An 18785-nucleotide genomic window follows, 5' to 3' on the forward strand; every position below is an offset into this window, starting at 1 on the left:
AAATCACCAATAAATAATTAATCGAATTAACAAGTATACTTAAAAAAGGTGTAAAAAAAAGAAAAAGAACGGAATGTGAATGAGGATGCCTGAAAAATATTGGGGGGCCTAAGGTACTCCCCCTGCCCCCTCCTCTGCTCTAGTTTCACGACTATTAGTTGCAGAAATCGATAAATTGGGATGCAAATATGCCTAAGTTGGCAGGCTTTTGGTCTAAACTACTAACGACGGATTTTCTCCGACTTGAACAAGGAATTATCTTACTAATGAACGGCGACCAACATATAAAAAAATATAATTGTCGTAGTTCTTAAACTCTTCATAGGGTCTACTACTCAATACGCTTTTCTATGCCACTTATTAATACAGAAAACTCGAACTCGACTCTCTGAACCTAAATGAAAGAAGACAGGAGTCTGCGAACCGTATTGCTCATAAATTACAAAAAAAAACACAGAAAATCGTTTTCCGTGTGAATTCAGTTCTTTTAATCCGCGAAACTGTGAGTGGCACAGGAAACTGAAACCCAAAAGAACAGAAACACAAATTTGCACTTACTTGCTGAACCGGTTCACACGTTAACGGTTTCTTAATCCATTTACTCAGAGAAGACTGATTGTCTGCCTCTTTCTCCTTCTTCAAGGCTGCCTATTTCCACTTCTGATCTCCTGACAAACTCATGATAACAAACAAATAAGATGTTGGAGCGACAAGATCACGAACAGTTCTGTCACTCCAATTCCAATCCTTGCCCGACCCGATCCGATCCAGTTTGCACTAGGATAATGACTTTATACTAATTAATTCTAATGTCTATTAATACCTTAGGTTAATAGGCTTAATGGTTAATAGGAAAGAGTAGAATTACCCCAAGGATCGTCAGGTAATCACGTTCTTTGGTTAATAGGTAAATAATTAACAGGCGTGCAGCAATTTCAAACCAATTAGACAGAATGGATTATGTTGGACATAACGGATTATTATGGCCGGCAAAGAGCCCTTTGTGGTCGAAGCTTGGGCCCTCCTGGAAAATCTGGGGTGGTCATTTGCCCACCCCTCCCCTCCCAAATGGCGCCTCTGGAATAGGGTGGAATGGAGACATATACATACCAATATTTGCATTAGGTTGGTTTGGTTTTAGACTGGATAAGGCTTCTTTTGCACATGAGCATGCGCCTGCTTGATAAGAAGTCAATTTGTCTATTCATAAGCAACGGGACTTATAAATATGACAAAATATAAGCCTTCTAAAAGTTTCATTAGGCCTTAGCCCTAACTATTTCATTAGAGCAAAAATCTTGGGGGGGCACGGGGAACCTTGGAGGTGGGACTAAGGGGGGCACAAGCTCTTAAAATGTATCCAAAAAACGGTCCAATTTTAATGTGACTTAGAATTCTCTTAAGAAAAACTTCTGATCAAGATATTAAATCATACAAAATCAAATTAAATAGTATCTCACGTTTAAAATAAAGTCGTTAAATAATGTCTTTCTCGTAATACAGTATATTTATTGGTCTTCATGTTAAGTATTAGTCGAAAATTCAACCCTTCCGATGGGATCATAAGAAAAGACAATACAGTTCAACGCTAAATACAAAGAAAGGACATCAGTTTACAGGAAAAAACACTCCCTGTCTGTTCAAATATGAAGTAAAAGATAGCAGATTTATATTTACTACAATGAAAAATCGAATTCTTAAACGATAAAACTGTAAATAGTAAATGTGTTTTAACACTATTTAATCACGAATTCAAAAAGTACTTACAGAAACAGCCTTAACTTCAGTTGGTCTGTTCATTAGTATCTACTATAATTAGTAGATTAGTATTCTACTTATAAGTATCTGCCCGCCCACAGAGGCCTTACTCGTTTGCTTTAGTTTCTTGTTTTTTCTGTTTTGTGTAGTGTTTTTTTTTTTTTGTTTCTTTTATTGATACTCCGCTTTGATTTTTTGTAGCGGGTCAAAAATAAATCATTATTATTATTATTATAACTATTCAAGTGTTGCGTGAAAAATAATAATTCTCCTTCTGTGAAACCAAGCTTGTATGCAGAAAAGACGGGTTTTTCAACTTCAATTACGTTTGCCCCCCTTATCTAGATCGAATTCTAATTTTATTTTCATTTAAATATGTTAATTATGGTTTCATCGGCCCAGTAGTAGCGATAGTCACTGGTTATTCTATTAAACTTCGTTCAGTACTAACCATGGCCCCATTACTACGGTTAAAGGTGAAACTTTTTCTTAGTGGTTTCTAAATGGTTTAAAAATCATGCCGGAAATCCACTCCTCCATGGGAGTTTTCCTACAAATAACCCACCCTTTAGTAGAAAATTACTTCCGCAATAAAATTCACTCTAGAGAATTTATTCCGAGGAAAACTCGCCCACGGCGAATTTTTCCCGTAAATATCCCCTTTCCTACGTAGAGTTATTCTAGCCAACATCAACTAGAAGGAATTTGCACCCGGACAATTCCCTTATTTTCTCTTGTAAAATCGATTCAGTAAAGTGAAAGTAACACTAACAAAAAGAAATTCGTATAGGAAGTCTGGCACCCTCCTCCACTGTAAAATTTACCCTGGAAAGTTCACCCCCAGAAACTTCTCTCCCCATGGATAATTCTACCCGGTGGAAAATCATTCCAGCAGAAAATTCAACAGCCCCCTACAACCTATATGAACACTTTCACTTATACATACACACACACACACACACATATATATATATATATATATATATATATATATATATATATATATATATATATATATATATATATATATATATGTATATATATATATATATATATATATATATATATACTGTTATTGCTGATGAAGTTGTTTTTTCTCTGGTGTGTTTCCAGGGGGATTAGAGAATTATCCCCTCCGGAAATCTTAGTCTGACTCATAAAAATGTAATAAACATGAATAAAAGAAATTGGTATAACCCGGGTAAAACATTAAATTAATAATTTGAAAAAATTATAAAAGATTTAAAAAAAAAGTTTTATAAGGTTTTTTTGAAAAAAACCTTATAAAAGCTTTAATTTATTTATTTAAAAGCTTTTTTTATTTTGTTTCTCTAATTTTTTCCTTTTGCTGCATAGCGTTTTTATTTCTTTATCTTTTGTTTATATATTATCTGACTTCTTTTTTTTTATCTTCTTAATGCCTTGGAGCCGAAACATTCAGGTTTTATTATCACGTACACGTTATATTATTATGGTCTTTTATGTTTTTATTTTAAGATATTTTGTTACTTCATTATATTGAAAGTTTTACTCGTTATTATATGTTCTCATTTCATTCTAAGTACAAATAGATAGGCAAATGGGTCAAAGAAATGATTTAGATCTTTGGATTTTTTTTATTTTCTTTTGAAAAACCCTCTTCTTACCCATATCCTGTGTAATTTTGACAGAAATATTGCTATAGATGTTACCAGCTCAATGCCCTTGTATTTAGGCATGGGGTATACATTAGTGTGAAATATTGGCTATAAGTACCGTATTTTGTTTTTTTGCAGCTAAAATATTGAAATTTAAGTATATAACCTAGGGCATTATGTAAAGCCAAAATCTCCATCATAAAACTAAAGGAATATAAGTAAAGAGAGAATTTGGGGAACTTTAAAAAAAAGTTAAATCAAAACCGTGAATCTCTTGGATTTTCTTTTCTTTTCCGGTAGAACTGTCCTGGAAAACTGGCCTTTTTTCTCTTGTTCTAACGAAAGATTAGTTCACTGTTAAAAGTGTGTTACTGTTTTCAAAAACTAATACTTTTACTATTCGGTATTTTACGTATTTAAACTAACGTACGTTTTTATAAGGGATCTCTTGAAACATACAGTGACCAATCATCTTTTCTTCAAAGGGGATTGCGTCATTTATTCCACTTGCTGAAGCTGAAGGAATCTGTATTGCTGCTTCTGAGAAAATATTAAGAAATGCTAAAATCGAAGACTACGACGGAATTGTTGAAAGACTTTCGCAAAAACCAGGAGCTCGAGTTGTCGTCGTTTTCGCAGATGAAGATGAAGTCAGGAAAGTTTTGAAAGTATAAGCATGTGCATGAATCTCAGCTTTAATTAGAGAGCCCCAGGCTCTATATCTTTGCCTGAAAATAACTACCTATAATACTTTATTCAATAAATGTCAAGAATCATTTGAAAAAAAAATTGAAAATACAAAAGATATTGAATTTGGTAACCCTTTTGTATTTTGGATAGCACAAAAGACACAGCAGCTCAACGAACATCAAACAGTTCGTGGTAACGAACTGTAGTATGGAGTGACCCGGCTCAATAGTTACCGAAACTCTGAAAAACAGAATTTTGATATCAATATACATCAAGAGAATCGCATTTTTATGCTTATTTCAAATATATAAGTTTCTTCAAATTTAATCTTACCCATCCAAAGTTAAGAGCCTGAGAAAATTTGCCTTATTTGAGAAAATAGGGGAGAACACACCCTAAAAGTTATAGAATCTTAACGCAAATCACAAAATCAGATTCAGCGTATCAGAAAACACTACTGCAGAAGTTTCAGGCTCCTATCTACAAAAATGAGGAATTTTGTATTTTTTGGCAGAAGACAGATCACGGATGCGTATTTATTTATTTGTTTGTTTTTTTTTTTCTCAGGGGTGATTGTATCGACCCAGTGGTCCTAGAATGGCACAAGAGGGCTCATTCTAGCGGCAATTAAAAGCTCTAGTGCCCTTTTTAAGTGACCAAAAAATTGGAGGGCACCTAGGCCCCCTCCAACGCTCGTTTTTCCCAAGGTCACCAGATAAAAATTTCGAGACAGCCATTTTGTTCAACATAGTTGAAAAATCTAATAACCGTGTCTTCGGGGATGACTTAACCCCCATAGTCCCCCGGGGCTGGGCTGCATGTTACAAGCTTTAACCAACGTTTATATATAGTAATGGTTCTTGGAAAGTGTACAGACGTCTTCAGGGGGACTTTGTCGCGTTGGGGTGGGGATGAGTCGGGGGAGGGGGTTACATGGGAGGATCTCTCCATGAAGGAATTTATCATGAGGGAAGAAAATTTCCATGAAGGTGGTGCAGGACCTTTCTACCATTATTAAAAAGAAAACAACGAGAAAATGAACAAAAAAGGTTTTTTTCAACTGGAAGTAAGGAGCGGCATTAAAACTTAAAATGAACCGAAGATATTACGTATAGATTCGGGTTCCTCTCCTCTACAATACCTTGCTCTTTGCGCTAAAGTATTTTTAGTAATTTCAACTATTTATTCTACTGCCTTTGTGATTCAGGGGTCATTCTTAAAGAACTGGGATGAAATTCAAGCTTTAGTGTAAAGAGCAAGGTATTAACGATGGGGCGAACCCCCTCATATACTTAATAAAAATATACAAATATAGAAGTTCGTTACGTATGTTAATTCGTAAGTTACGTAAGCTTATTACAAATAAAAACGTTCGTTAAAAAATAAAAAGTTCTTCTTGCATTTACAACTAACCAAAAATCAGAGGGTAAGTAGGCTTCTTCCTCCACCTCTTTTTTATCAAAATTGTCCGATCAGAACTATGCGAAAGCAATTTAGCCCCAAAAAAATTATATGCAAATTTCGTTTTAACTGTTCATGTGCGGTGAGCCAAAATTAAAACATGTATTAATTCAAAAACGTTCACAAACTAAATAATAAAACGTCGTGCTCTTTACGCTATAATTTTTATTGTTTTAAAAGTGCAACTGTTACAAAGAGTCAAACTTTAGCGTAAAGAATGCATGTTGAGGAGGGGACAACCCCTTTCATATACGGAATAATTTCTGTTCTTTTTAAGTTTTAATGTCGCTCCTTACTTACAGTTTAAAAAATCTGTTTTTTTAATTAGTACAAAAAGTAAACAAACAACATTTATATTTAAACAAAACTTTGTTTCACGTCAAACAGTTCGTGGTAACAAACAATAAGTAAGGAGCGCCCCGGCTCAATAGAAACTAAAATTCTGAAAAACAGAATTTTGATACCAATAGATACATCAAAATAATCGAATTTTTATGCTGATTTCAAATATGTAAGCTTTATCATTACCTATCTTAGTCTTACCCATCAAAAGTTACGCGCCTGAAAAAATTTGCTTCATTTTCGAAAAAAGGAGCAAGCACCCCCTAAAAGTCATAAAAAATTAATTAACATATCACCATCAGTTTCAACATATCAGAGATCCCCACCGTGGAGATTTCAAGCTCCTATAGGCAAAAATGTAAATTTTTTAATTTTGCCAGAAGAAAGATAACGGGTGCGCGTTTTTTTGTTTTTTATAGTTTTTCCCCAAGGGTTGATTGTATTGATACAGGGGTCCTAGAATATTAAGGGAGGGCTCATTAAAACGGAAATTAAAAGTTCTAGTGCCATTTTTAATGACAAAAATTGGAGGGCAGCTAGGCCTTCTCCCGCACGCATTTTTCACGAAGTGACCAAATAAAAGTTTTAAGATCGCCATTTTGTTCATATAGTCAAAAAATATAATAACCATGTCTTTGAGGATGACTTCGTCCCCCACAGTCCCCTGGAGAAGGGCTGTAAGCTATGAAATTTGCCCATTGTACACATATAGTATTGGTTATTGGAAAGTATGGTCTTTTTTGGGGGGATTTTTGTATGTGTGTGTGCGTGGGGGAGGGGGGTCGCAGAAGGTTTTACGTGGAAGGATCTATCCATAGAGGAGATTTCCTTTGGATAACATAATTTTTCCATCGAGGGGGTGCCGGATTTCCGAGCATTATTTAAATAGCAATCAGAAATTAAATAAAAAAGCAACTTTTTCAACTGAAAGTTAGGAACAACATTAAACCTTAAAACGAACAGAAAGTATTAGGTATGTGAGGAGTTCGCCCCCTTGTCAATACCTCGCTCTTTGCGCTAAAGATTTTTTTTAAGCACTTTCAAATTTATTCTAATTAAACTGCCTTTGTGATTCAGGGGTTATTCTAAAAGAATTGGAACAAAATTCCGCTTTAGCGTAAGGAGTGAAGTATTGACGAGGGGGTGAACTCCCTAATATACGTATCAATTTCTATTCGCTTCAAGTTTTATTGTTGTTCCTTGCTCTCAGTTGATAAAAACTTGTTTCTAGTTTTATTTAATGAAAGTAAAGAGCAGTGACCTTAAAACAGACATAAATTATTCTGAATGTGAGGATCAAACAGGAGCTTGAGTCCCCATTGCTTTTGAGGTTTTAAAAACATAAGAATGTGAATGAATCTTAGGTTTCATTCACATTCTTATGTTTTTAAAACCTCAAAAACAACGACGACTCAAGCTCCTGTTTGATCCTCACATTCAGAATAATTTATGTCTATTTTAAGGTAAGCTTTTTTTAGTTTTTTTTTCTTCTTAGTTTTTCACCTTTCTTTATTTTTATTTATTTTTTTTAAGTTTTTTCTTTTTAGTTTTTTCTTTTTTTTCTTTTTTTAATTTTTTAGTTTTTTAGTTTTTTCTTTTTAGTTTTTTTTTTAGTTTTTTACCTTTTTTCTTTTTTCAGTTTTCTTTTTCTTCTTTATTTTTCAGCGTCACTATGAAATACGTATCGCCGAACCTTTGTTTTTTTTAACTAAGATCGGTAGGCATTGATGACCTTATCCAAGTCAAAATCCCAAACCCAATCATCATCGCTATCATTTTCAGTTTTGATACGTTTTGACTCTCGCTGTCCAGGTGGATTTTCATCTAACTGCGCGGTTTTGCGTTCTTTAGCCGCAAGCCTTTTGGCATTAACCCTTTGAGCAGATTCCTCGGCTGTTTCTTCTGCCATTGTAGGATTTATACTAAAATTTCTCTTTGAATTAACTATTTGAGCAGCTTCCTCGGCTGTTTCTGCTGTCATTTTAAGATCTATACTAAAAATTCCTCTTCACATGCCAAGCTTGCTAAAGCTCAACAATTTATAATAAACCTTAATATTTTAAGTCTGTTTTAAAGTTTTCGAATTACTTTAATCTATTGCTAAAATATTTCGAAATATTATGCAATTCCCAGTTTTTACATTTTAGTTTGTTTTCTTTTTCTTCTTTATTTTTCAGACGTCATATGCAAACTCTCAACACAAAAATACATAAAACTTATTTTTATATATATAGAAGATATAATCTGGCGTAATAGACATATATAATAACATAACACACAAAAATATATTATATATATATATATATATATATATATATATATATATATATATATATATATATATATATATATATATATATATATATGATTCATGTCATGAGCAAAGTAAAAGACTCTTGACTTACCTCGCTGACAATGGACATTTACAAATTAACGTGAAAAGGAATAAATTTCTAATCCACGGCAAGCCCTACAGTACAATTGGTTTGGTCTGAGATTTGATTGCAAATCGTAAAAGACTTGTATCATTTGATAGTCATTTGTATAATTTTTAAAGTCATCAAATTTTATAAAAAGTCATTTTGGAAATAAACACGTATTAAATCCATTAAGGGATTTTTAAGAAATATCAAAAGATATATCGTTTTCAGATAACACACCAACTGGGGCAATGATTTCAAAGATAATAAGTAAAATAGTCTTGCCACCATATGTATTATGCAAATGAGTAACAGACACTTCACACCTTGTTTACGTTCAAAATGGCTCAAGTTTGGAAACGAGTTAATGAGTTATGAGTACTCCCCCACCTCACTTTCTAAAGTCACCAGAGTTGAAAAGAAGCTGGTGACTAGGTATTTAGAAAATGAACCCAGCTACACTCTTCGTCGTAATCATAGGGTTCGTGGTAATCATTATCGAAAAATTAAAGCCCTTTTCCCCTTGCATATAATGCAAGCATATCTTTTGATTCTATACGAGATTCAAAGACGTAATAGTAGACTGTACAAGTATGTTCTACTTGCAATCAGTGTGTTTAGTCGCGTTCAAATTGCGTTCAAAGAGAGGCGATGAAGTTGCTACAGCTCATGAATCTATATTTGAACAATGTTCTTATAGAAGATGTCAAATGGATCAAGGTAGTGAATTTGATAATCCACATGTAAAAAAGGTTGTAGTGACATATAATACATTACTGTACCATAGTCATAATCCTATAAAGGTGACATTGACTGAACGTTTGTCAAGAACAACTCGATTATAATCTCCAGGTATTGTACGTTGTAAAATACAGCTGATTTTATTAATCTAGATAAAATCATGTTTATTTATAATCAAAGTCTTCGTTAATCCTTGTGAAGTTCATAATCTTTTGAAGTTCGTCACAGTAACAACACACTTTACGTTTTTCTAAAACAATATTCCAATAAAAAGGTTATGAAGAGAAAATTTAATGTTGGTGATACAGTTCGAATCAATCGAACAAGTACTATTTTTTAAAAGAAGAATTACCTATGATCTCCTGAACTTTTAAAGCATCAAAAGTCTTAGAAACTAAACCTGTAATCTATCGTCTACGTGATATGAAAGATGTTGAAGTTCTAGGCGGTTATTGGGATTAAGAATTCCAAAAGGCTAAAACCACTGGACTGTATCAAATTGAAGAGATATTAAAGACTCGAGCTCGATAAGGTAATAGACAGTTGCTTGTTCGCTGGCTAGGACACAAGTTTGAATTTAATTTTTGAATTGCCGCTGAAGAAGTTCACAATGTCTTAAAATTTTTATGTGACATTCATATCTAATGTCTCTGACCCCTTCTACAGTGATTTGAAAAAATCAAGCAATTCTAGAACGAAATTCTTAACAGCCATCAAATTCGAATGAAAGTATGCTTTTTTTTATTGTATTCTTAATAGTACATATGATATTCTGAGAAGGGATCGTATATACGATATAAAAGTAAGTCCAATCTATTGGCCAATGTATGGCAAGGAAGAAGAATAAATAAAATCACTTAACTCTGATATATACCCGTATCTCAGCTTAAAATATAAGGATATGACTATATGAATACGTCCCCTTCCTGTGTGCTCTTGAACGACTAACCACTAATGAACACCTTCACCAGTGCAATAGAAACCACCTTTTAATATATTTCAGTCAACGCTTCGTGTTTTGAGCTCTGTCAGTTGACATTAAGTAGTGAATTCTGAGATTCTCTAACAATAAAAAGGTTGGGCTGTGATTACAAGCATTTTCGACTTATTCAGTGAGATGACTAATAGAAAAAAATAATATTATTTGTCCTGACGTTGTTTGTTATCTTGCTACTCTTAGACCGCGATAATTTGGTCATGGAATGGACTATTACAGGGATCGTTCGTCATTGCTCGGTTAAGGTCTCGGCTGTGGCTTTGCTAAGTTGTTTAAACTTGCATTAACCCAGGCTTAACAATATACTCCACAATTTTCTGCAGATTTGGCATCCCCTATATTGCATGATTCGGGCTATGGGAAGGATTTTAAAGAAAAGGTTTCACAAAATCTCAGGTCTGGCACGCGATCCCTCGACGAGCGATTGAAATCCAGACAAAACGGATTTTAAAAGGACGAGAAATACCACATCACTTATTTTAGGTCCTAAGTTGTACTGTGTGCAAAAGCTTATTTACCTGGCTTATTCCTAAAAATCGCTTCTCTACCACATAAAGAATCTCATCCTTCAGTGAACTCATTCCTAAGTCTTTTCAATGCGGAAAATGTTGATGTGAGTGTAAAACATGGTTACTATACATTTTCAAATTTATTCCAGTGAAAACTGTTTCATTGATTTGACTTCCACAATTACAGATTTGTATATCATTGTAGAAAAAATAACAATCCCAACCGAGTGCAACCATAAAATTTTGTGTACTATACAATTTGTTGAGACAAATTGTTTCACCTCGGCATTACTAAATATACGAAAACAACATGCTATAATTTCTGTTGCTTTGGCCGGTGAGAAATTAAGAGCTAGTGGAAGTAATATCAAATTGATCGTTCCTCATACAATCAAAAATCAACAACATATTGCTACAGGTACATGTACCTACACTGATTTGTCCTTTATCATTGGTGCAATTCCTTCAAAACTTGCTTTAGCCTTTGTGAAAAGTGGTAGTGCCGTTGGATCATGGACACATTCTCCACATAAATTTGAAATGTTTGGATTTTCATCCCTAGTATATAAATTGAACGGAATTCCAGTCTACAATTTATTCTTTGTTAAATCCTACTTTACCTTATGTGAGTTGGAAATGCAATCCCTAGATCGAGATTCATAATTATTTGAAAGTGGTATAATTGAAATTTTTTTTGGAGGGGTCGAAGGTGTTATTATATTGAATTTATCCTGTACTCAAGATATGACTATTATTTGAGAGGGCACAAAACGTTTAGAGAGTACCTTGGCTGAACCATTGGAAAAGATTATTGCACTAATCTCACTTAATCAATTTCAAACCTATTGGGATCCCTACATGTCTAAATAAAAATCCTATTGCATACCTTCGGAGTTCCTCGATCACATTCAAAGTGTGAGCAATGCCTTTATCAATATTAATAGTAGCCCATCAACTGTACAGACGGGACAACTGGTTATGAATCTTTCAAACAGCAAAGGATAATAGATTTCGTATCTTCAGATGCGAGTACAAGATTTATCAACAAAAGGCTGTGGTTTTCGTGTTCTATTATATTTACTTTTCGATGTTGCTGGTACACTTACTTTGAATTTCTTAACATTTATGGTGACAATCCTTGATTGAACGACTTTCTAGTTCAAATTACTCTTTCCTACCTGCATAACATAAACTTCAATGACCTAAGTGAAATGCTTTAAATTTTTTGGGAAATTTGTTTATAAATAAAACTTGTATTTACAAATCTCTCCTTCTTTTAGATTTCTTCCTCCGCGTATAGGTAATCATCGGAAATGATAAGTAGTGGCAGCTCACCAGGATTCAACTTTTATTCATCTTGGTATGCATAGTCAGGTTCACATTTCTACAATATAATGTATTTTCATCTTATTATATCTTTTCCAAAGTCAATAATATTATTTTGATTCATAATATAAAACTCAAATGTTTCAATTTGCTTATATGAAGCAATGTCGCAGACTAAATTCTTATATGAAGAGCCACTTTCTGTGACAGCCAAATAAAAGTCAGTAGGTTTATAATCATAGTAGCCAGTACCTTCAATGTGAATCGTAAGAACCAGACTCTTTTATTATTTCAGCAATAGAAGCATGGGCCGGGTTTTTCTTGCCAAAGCAATTGAAAAACCAAGACAATAGCAGTCTTTTAAAAAATAAACTGAAATCACGTCTAGGGTTTTTGCAATCATGCCATAGTAAGTATTTTCCCATTGATCACATTTATTCTAGGGGTTATTGGAGCTAGTGAGATTTCTATTATGAGTCAGAAATCTCTACAAGACAGGAGTTACACTCTTTAATTTGCACTACGTATTTTCTGTGCAATTTACATGGATTGCATAATCTACACTTATTCATTATAGTCTTCAACGAAAGAACAGTTCTCACAGGATGACTAGCTTCTCAGTGTATACATGCATGATTGATATGTGTAAAAAAAAAAAATTTCGATGTTGACTGTCTCACTTCTGAAAATAGACTGACTAGGGACAATTAATGTCTTCTAAGAGTAATCGAGTGATGTCAAAAAACTGTTTAGATCGGATCTTCTGAAATTCCTACTTATTTCTTTTTGTCATGTAAATTGGCCGTCTAGTTAGTGGTCAAAAGCAAAATAAAAATATCATTTTATTTTGTTTTGTTTCAATTAGTATATCAACAAATTGAGAGGTTGCGCCTGGACCACGATGTAAAAGTTTCAAACAATAGTCCAAAGACGGCGACTCATTTTTCGTTATATCGTTAAGCATTCTTTGAGTAAATATATTCCTTTGAAGATATAACTCTAGAAAATCATCATCTAGCTTCAAACATTTTTCTGAAGTCACTAGATTCCGTAAGATTCTTGTTTCTCAAATCCAGTTATTTTTAATCCTGACACTTTCACAACCGATTATAGACAAACAATAGTTATCACTACTAACAAACTCACTCCTTTTTATATAGATCTATTCAAACATATTGAAGATCGTTGTCTTCAATATATTTCTCTAATGCATTTAATCTGTCTTGTAATCTTTGTATATACAATGTATTCACTTTTCTGCAAAGCATGACTGCTTTTCCGACTTGAATTTGCTAAATGATGTAAGGTATTGTGTGAATATCTCGTCAAATTCAAGTTTTAGCCGACAACTTCCCGGAATTTCTACTACAGCATTAGCCACTCTGAGCTTCATTTTGTCATTGTTATCACCTTCAATATCCAATAGAGTAATAGCATCCATTACTAGAGAGTAATGTTCTTGATGTTGACACACTGAACTCTTTTCAAATACTGAAGCAGCTCAAGCAAGATTGTGTAACCCACTCCGGTAAATATTAGAACAGGATAAATTTCTTTACAACTGGGACTTCCCCACTTGACTAAAGGACTCTGATACTCTTTATGACATTACAAACAAAGAAATTCTGGGGTAAAGAAGTCCGTGAAGGTTTTTTAAGACTCCCTATTACGTAAAAAAATACGGTAGTCCTGGAGTAAAGAAGCACTGGCCCCCGCAGTTTTTGTAAGTAATTAGCACCTGCATTGTTTAGAAAACATTTCCTATTAGGTATTAACAAAACCTTATTAGAAAACATTGCCTATGACGTAACAAAAACTACTGGCTGTTTTGGAATCAAGGGATAGGAATAGTTTGGAATCCAGGGATATGGATGTTGTGGAATCCAGGAATAGGGATCTTGTAGAATCCAGGAATAAGGATATTGTGGAATCCAGGGATAGGGATGCTGTGGAATTCAGGGATAGGGATATTGTGGAATCTAAGGAGAGGGATGTTTTGGAATCCAGGAATAGGGATATTTTGGAATCCAAGGATAGGAGTGTTGTGGAATTCACAGTGCCCTCACTGCTGTTTTTTCCCACCACCTGAACAATTAGCCTGGACCGTCATGTAAAATTAGACCAACAAGGGCAGCTAATGTAAATGGTATTGGCAAATTGTCTGAAGTAAGGAGAATCCAAAATGAAGAAAAAAGGAAAGTGGGATTAGAAAATAAGCTACAGCGGAATCAAAATGTGCCAAAATTGAAAATGATAGTTTCTTTAATTGGGTTTAGGATTTTTGATATGGACAAGATTATTAATCCTTACCATGCCTTTGTTAAAAAAAAAGTTTTTGCTATATGTATTTCATTACGACATAAGACAAACTAGGGCAAAAGTTGACGTTGAACATTTTATAAAGGCTCCGAGCAATGAAATAGCTATAATTAACGACATTAGAGACGTTTGCCAAGAACATGATACTGCAGCAGCCTCTGTTAAAAAACAAAGGCTCAGCCCAATGTTTATATAATGACAAAAAAAAGCCAAGGCAAAAGTTAAAGGTCCTATAAGAAAAAATAATGCAATCCTTAGAAATGTTTAGACTCTGAATCCATGTCTAAAGTTTCGTATACCTACCTCAACTAATTTCCGAGATAGGAAAACATATTTATCTAGAACTCTAGTGATCCAGGATCAACCATTTTTTCTTTAATAATATAATCCAAGAGCTGGTAATCCCCCATAGGTCTAACAATGTTGAGCAAGGATAGACCTACAGCAGAAATGTTTATTCCCTGATATAATGTTGTGAACCATTTAAAACTGTTTTGAATGTTCCAAAAAGCAGTCTATAGAGTTCTATTGATCTTGGACAGCTGAATTGAACTTTTTTGATTGTAGGGATGGATAACTTACGATAAATCCAAACATTTATCATCTTGGGACTGAAAATGAGCTCTTGAAATACTGGTCCCATTATTTTAGTCAATATTGATTTTGTGAGCTTTCTGGTATTCTTTCTAAAATCTTGCTGTATCTGGAGAAACATTCGAAACAGTTATTGCCTAAGTTTGAAAGCTGATTGAGGCAATTTAGGGGATTCAAGACGGGCTCCAATCTTACATTTTCCTTTACTGAGCGAACTGATTTCAATCATGATTGAAGTACAAATTACGGATAGGGTAGGCCTAGAGTCCCGGCAATAAAAAGAATAAAAGCATTCTTTTTTTAAACGGACGAAATCAAAAATTCAAATAACAAGACGAAACAAAATAAGTAAGATAAAAATACATAGACATATGTGATTAGAAATAGCACAAAAACAGTTTAAGCTGTATGTTAGCTATAATAAGTAAGGAAAAATGATACAATAATCGCTCAAGAACTATCAATTATTTTCATCACCAAGAAAGTATATTTACTAGTAAAATATTTAATTTCGAAACTTTTGCTCTTTTTCTGGCGGAGTGATTCTAAAAAAAATCGAAATTTCTGAAAGGCATGTAGTTGTCTCTCCAAAAATTGTATTTCATTGCGCAGTGCTATGTTTCATTCCGGAGAAAATATGCAGTGTGATTTGCCGTCGAAAATACGTCACAAAAATAAACCGTTGGAACTTGAGAATACCCTTTAACATGAAATTACAGGATAGTAAGATTATTTTTCACTGTGATTTTACGTTGATCATAACTTTTGCCCGGAAAAAAAAAATGAAGCTTGTCCCATAAAGCGGAAATGACATTCGAGTTCAAACTAGAGCATCTTGTCCTGAATTCGAGTCAAGTGATTGCCTGAAACCATCTAAAGGATATTCCTTGGCCTCACCTCCGTGGGTGAGGCCAACCTTGGCCTCACCTCACCTCTCTCATATTAGTTTCAAGTTCCAAGTTGGGTCTGCCTCTATTTTGGAAGTTGAGAGTAGGACTCTCCCTAACCTTTGATATTTGAGGGTGTCCTGATTTACCTGAAAGAAAATTGGGTCGTCTAAAGTCTCCTTGTAAATTAACATATATGAAAGGCACCAGTTTGCGTTTCATTTTAGAGTTCACGTATTTACGAAAGTTAATTTTTGAGAAGCTTTGGAAGGATTTGTATTTCATGCTAATGTTCACGTAATTACGAACATTAATTTTCGAGAAGTTTTGGGATCACTTTAAATTAACATTGCTGAAAATCAATGATCTGTATTTTGTGTTAACGTCCGTTTATTTCCTAAGTTAATTTTTCGGGGAAATTTGAGAGAACCTAAAAATAGCGTTATTGAAAACCAAAAATTTCCATTTCGTGCTAACGTTCGCGTATTTACGAACACTAATTTTCGCTAAACTTCAATATCCGTAAAAACTAACACATGTTATGGGATTTTCAAAAAGCAAAAAATTCTCGAAAGGAGGAATTAGGCACAAGAAAGATTAGGCTCAAACTCTTATTATTAAGTCAAAAACCGATGTAGTTTAACAATGTATTTTTTTAAATAACAAAATTTAATATAATAATAAAAACAACTTTTGTCGTTATTAATTGTCTCTTAAGAACCCAATAGCTTAAAAAAAAACTTCGTTCGTTCTTCTCCTTCATGAGGGAGAAGGGGCTATTAGAAACCCGGCAGCAATGGAAAGCAGAGGGATAGCTAGTTTTCTTTTGAACTCCGAAAATTTACTGCTTTAAAGATTTATAAGTAGCATCAGTTTGTGTTAAATGTTCGTATCCCCATGGAATTCTAAGAATTGTAATCAGATATAAACTTTTCCGAACATGCTGCTGCTTAAACACGTTTTCATTAGCGTTAAACAATTTAATACAAGGCAAAATAGAGGGAACAGCACCTAGATCAGCCCTTTTTGAATTACCAGTGACATCAAAACAAAAAAAGAAAAGAGAAATTGCCCCTTGGGTCCATGAACGTTCTATTCACACTTAAGACTACGATTTCCTGAAAATCTTAGCTTGTTTTTTTTTCAGAATCATAAATTTTTATAGAGAAGTACTACATTTTGTAAATGTTGCCGCCAAGGCCATATCCAGGGAGAGGGGCTATGCGGTTTGAACCTCCAAAATGTTTGTCCGACTCGTAAAAACTTAACAAAAAGAATGTAAACAAATTTTTGATGTGTTTTTTAAAGTTTTTTATGTAGGATCCCCCCTCCCAAAAATTCTTTTTGCAAGCCCCACACCTCCCCCGAAAAAAAAATACGGCCTGGTTACCAAGTAAAACCAAAAATGTAAGTAGGTGAAACTAATAACTTAATTTAAGCAGCCTTTGTCTGCAAAATTCAAAAATTGACAATCTTTTGGTTACTAAGAGCTAACTACAACTTAAAAGGAAAGCTTGTCCTCATTAGCCTATTAGGTTTTGTTTGTTTCTGACTTTATATTGCTGTTTTTCACCGTTTTTCTTCAATACGGGACTTGCTACTAACGAAGACTGCATAATTGTATGTGGAGATCTTTTTCATTAAAAATTGAATTCCCGCTTATTTTAGATTTTCTTTTTTTAAAGATACATATGCCTATGTAAGTTTCCGCTTAACCAGTTCAAACGATCAGATTTCATCTTCACTGTCCTCGGTACTTTAGGAAAATTTGTAGAAAAAAAACAAATGAAAATATGAGAAATTGAGCTTTTTAGCCTGTTAGTAGCTTTTCTTTAACAAAAAATTTCTCCTTTGTCTGACAAGTTCCGTTCGTAAAAGCCTTAACATATTTATACTCCTTTTTATTTTGGGTTTAATTTAATTTCTTTATACTTTTAGTTGACTTCTTTTATTTTTAGTTCAATTCTACTTTTAGTTCTTCGTTTGTTTTTAGTTCTAGTTAATGTTTATTCACTTAAACTTTTTTGTATGCAGACAATGTTCCGCTTGGCGTAGGTACCGGTCTCCTGATCTGTACCTTCGGTCAGGATTCCTGCGTGGCTGAGGACATATCATCCGACACTTTCCGCGTTTTTCTTCAGAGTTTTCCAGATACTCATCTAGAGCTGGATTTAAAGAGCTTACTTTGGTTGAGTTTACAGAGTCACACCGCCAACCATCATTCCCAAGCAAATAATCAGCAACATCAGTGATGTCAACCAAAAATCATTTCATGTAATGATATTACAAGTCAGATATAGAGTTTGTGGCAATTTTTCTGCCTCGCATAAGATTTCAAACGCGTTCTCAAAGGCCAATATTACTTGGCCACTGTTGTTACAATAAATAAAGGTCGTCTGTGACCATGTTTGTACCTCGCAAAAGAACAGGTGTCTTCATTAAGGATTAAATAAAAAAACAGGTTTTTTTAACTGAAAGTAAGGAGCGACATTAAAACTTAAAACGAACAGAAATTACTTCGTATATGAAAGAGGCTGCTTCCTCATCAACGCCTCGCTCTTTACGCTAAAGTTTGACTCTGTCTCTCAATCCTTCTTTTTAAAACAGTAAAAAACTTAAGCGTAAAGAGCGGGGCGTTGATGAGGAAGCAGCCTCCTTCATATACGAAGTAATTTCTGTTCGTTTTAAGTTTTAATGTCGCTCCTTACTTTCAGTGAAAAAAACTTGTTTTTTTTATTTAATTTCTGAACGTTTTTGAATCAATGCATGTTTTGATTTTGGCTCTCTGCAGAGGAATAATTAAAACGAAATTTGCATTTTTTTTTTGGCTAAATGGCTTTCTCATAATTTTGATCAAATGATTTTGAGAAAAAAAGAGCGGGGGAGGAAGCCTAGTTGCCCTCCGATTTTTTGGTCAATTAAAAAGGCAACTAGAACTTTTAATTTTTTACGAATATTTTTATTAGTAAAAGATTTACGTAACTTATAATTTAGCTTACGTAAAGAACTTTTGTATACTCATATTTTCATTACATATATGAGGGGGTTCGCCCCCTTGTCAGATCCTCGCTCTTTACACTAAAGCTTAAATTTTGTCCCAATTC

At 33.9% G+C, this 18785-nt stretch overlaps 1 protein-coding gene and 1 long non-coding RNA gene across 4 annotated transcripts in view; one reads left to right on the plus strand and one right to left on the minus strand.

Annotated features, from left to right (window-relative positions):
* The window catches only part of LOC136026298 (metabotropic glutamate receptor 8-like), a 229660-nt gene that overhangs the window by 104029 nt on the left and 106846 nt on the right, over positions 1–18785 (plus strand). For both annotated transcript variants that reach the window (XM_065702713.1, XM_065702712.1), the window contains exon 5: positions 3881–4054. In XM_065702713.1, coding sequence (XP_065558785.1) covers positions 3881–4054 — 174 coding nt within the window. The remainder of the gene's footprint in view (positions 1–3880; positions 4055–18785) is intronic.
* Positions 11948–18785, minus strand: part of LOC136026301 (uncharacterized) — an 82355-nt gene continuing 75517 nt past the window's right edge. For both annotated transcript variants that reach the window (XR_010617258.1, XR_010617257.1), the window contains exon 3: positions 11948–15830. This is a non-coding gene — a long non-coding RNA (uncharacterized LOC136026301). The remainder of the gene's footprint in view (positions 15831–18785) is intronic.

The sequence above is a fragment of the Artemia franciscana genome, chromosome 4 (genome assembly GCF_032884065.1).
Source record: "Artemia franciscana chromosome 4, ASM3288406v1, whole genome shotgun sequence".
Classification (NCBI taxonomy): domain Eukaryota; kingdom Metazoa; phylum Arthropoda; class Branchiopoda; order Anostraca; family Artemiidae; genus Artemia; species Artemia franciscana.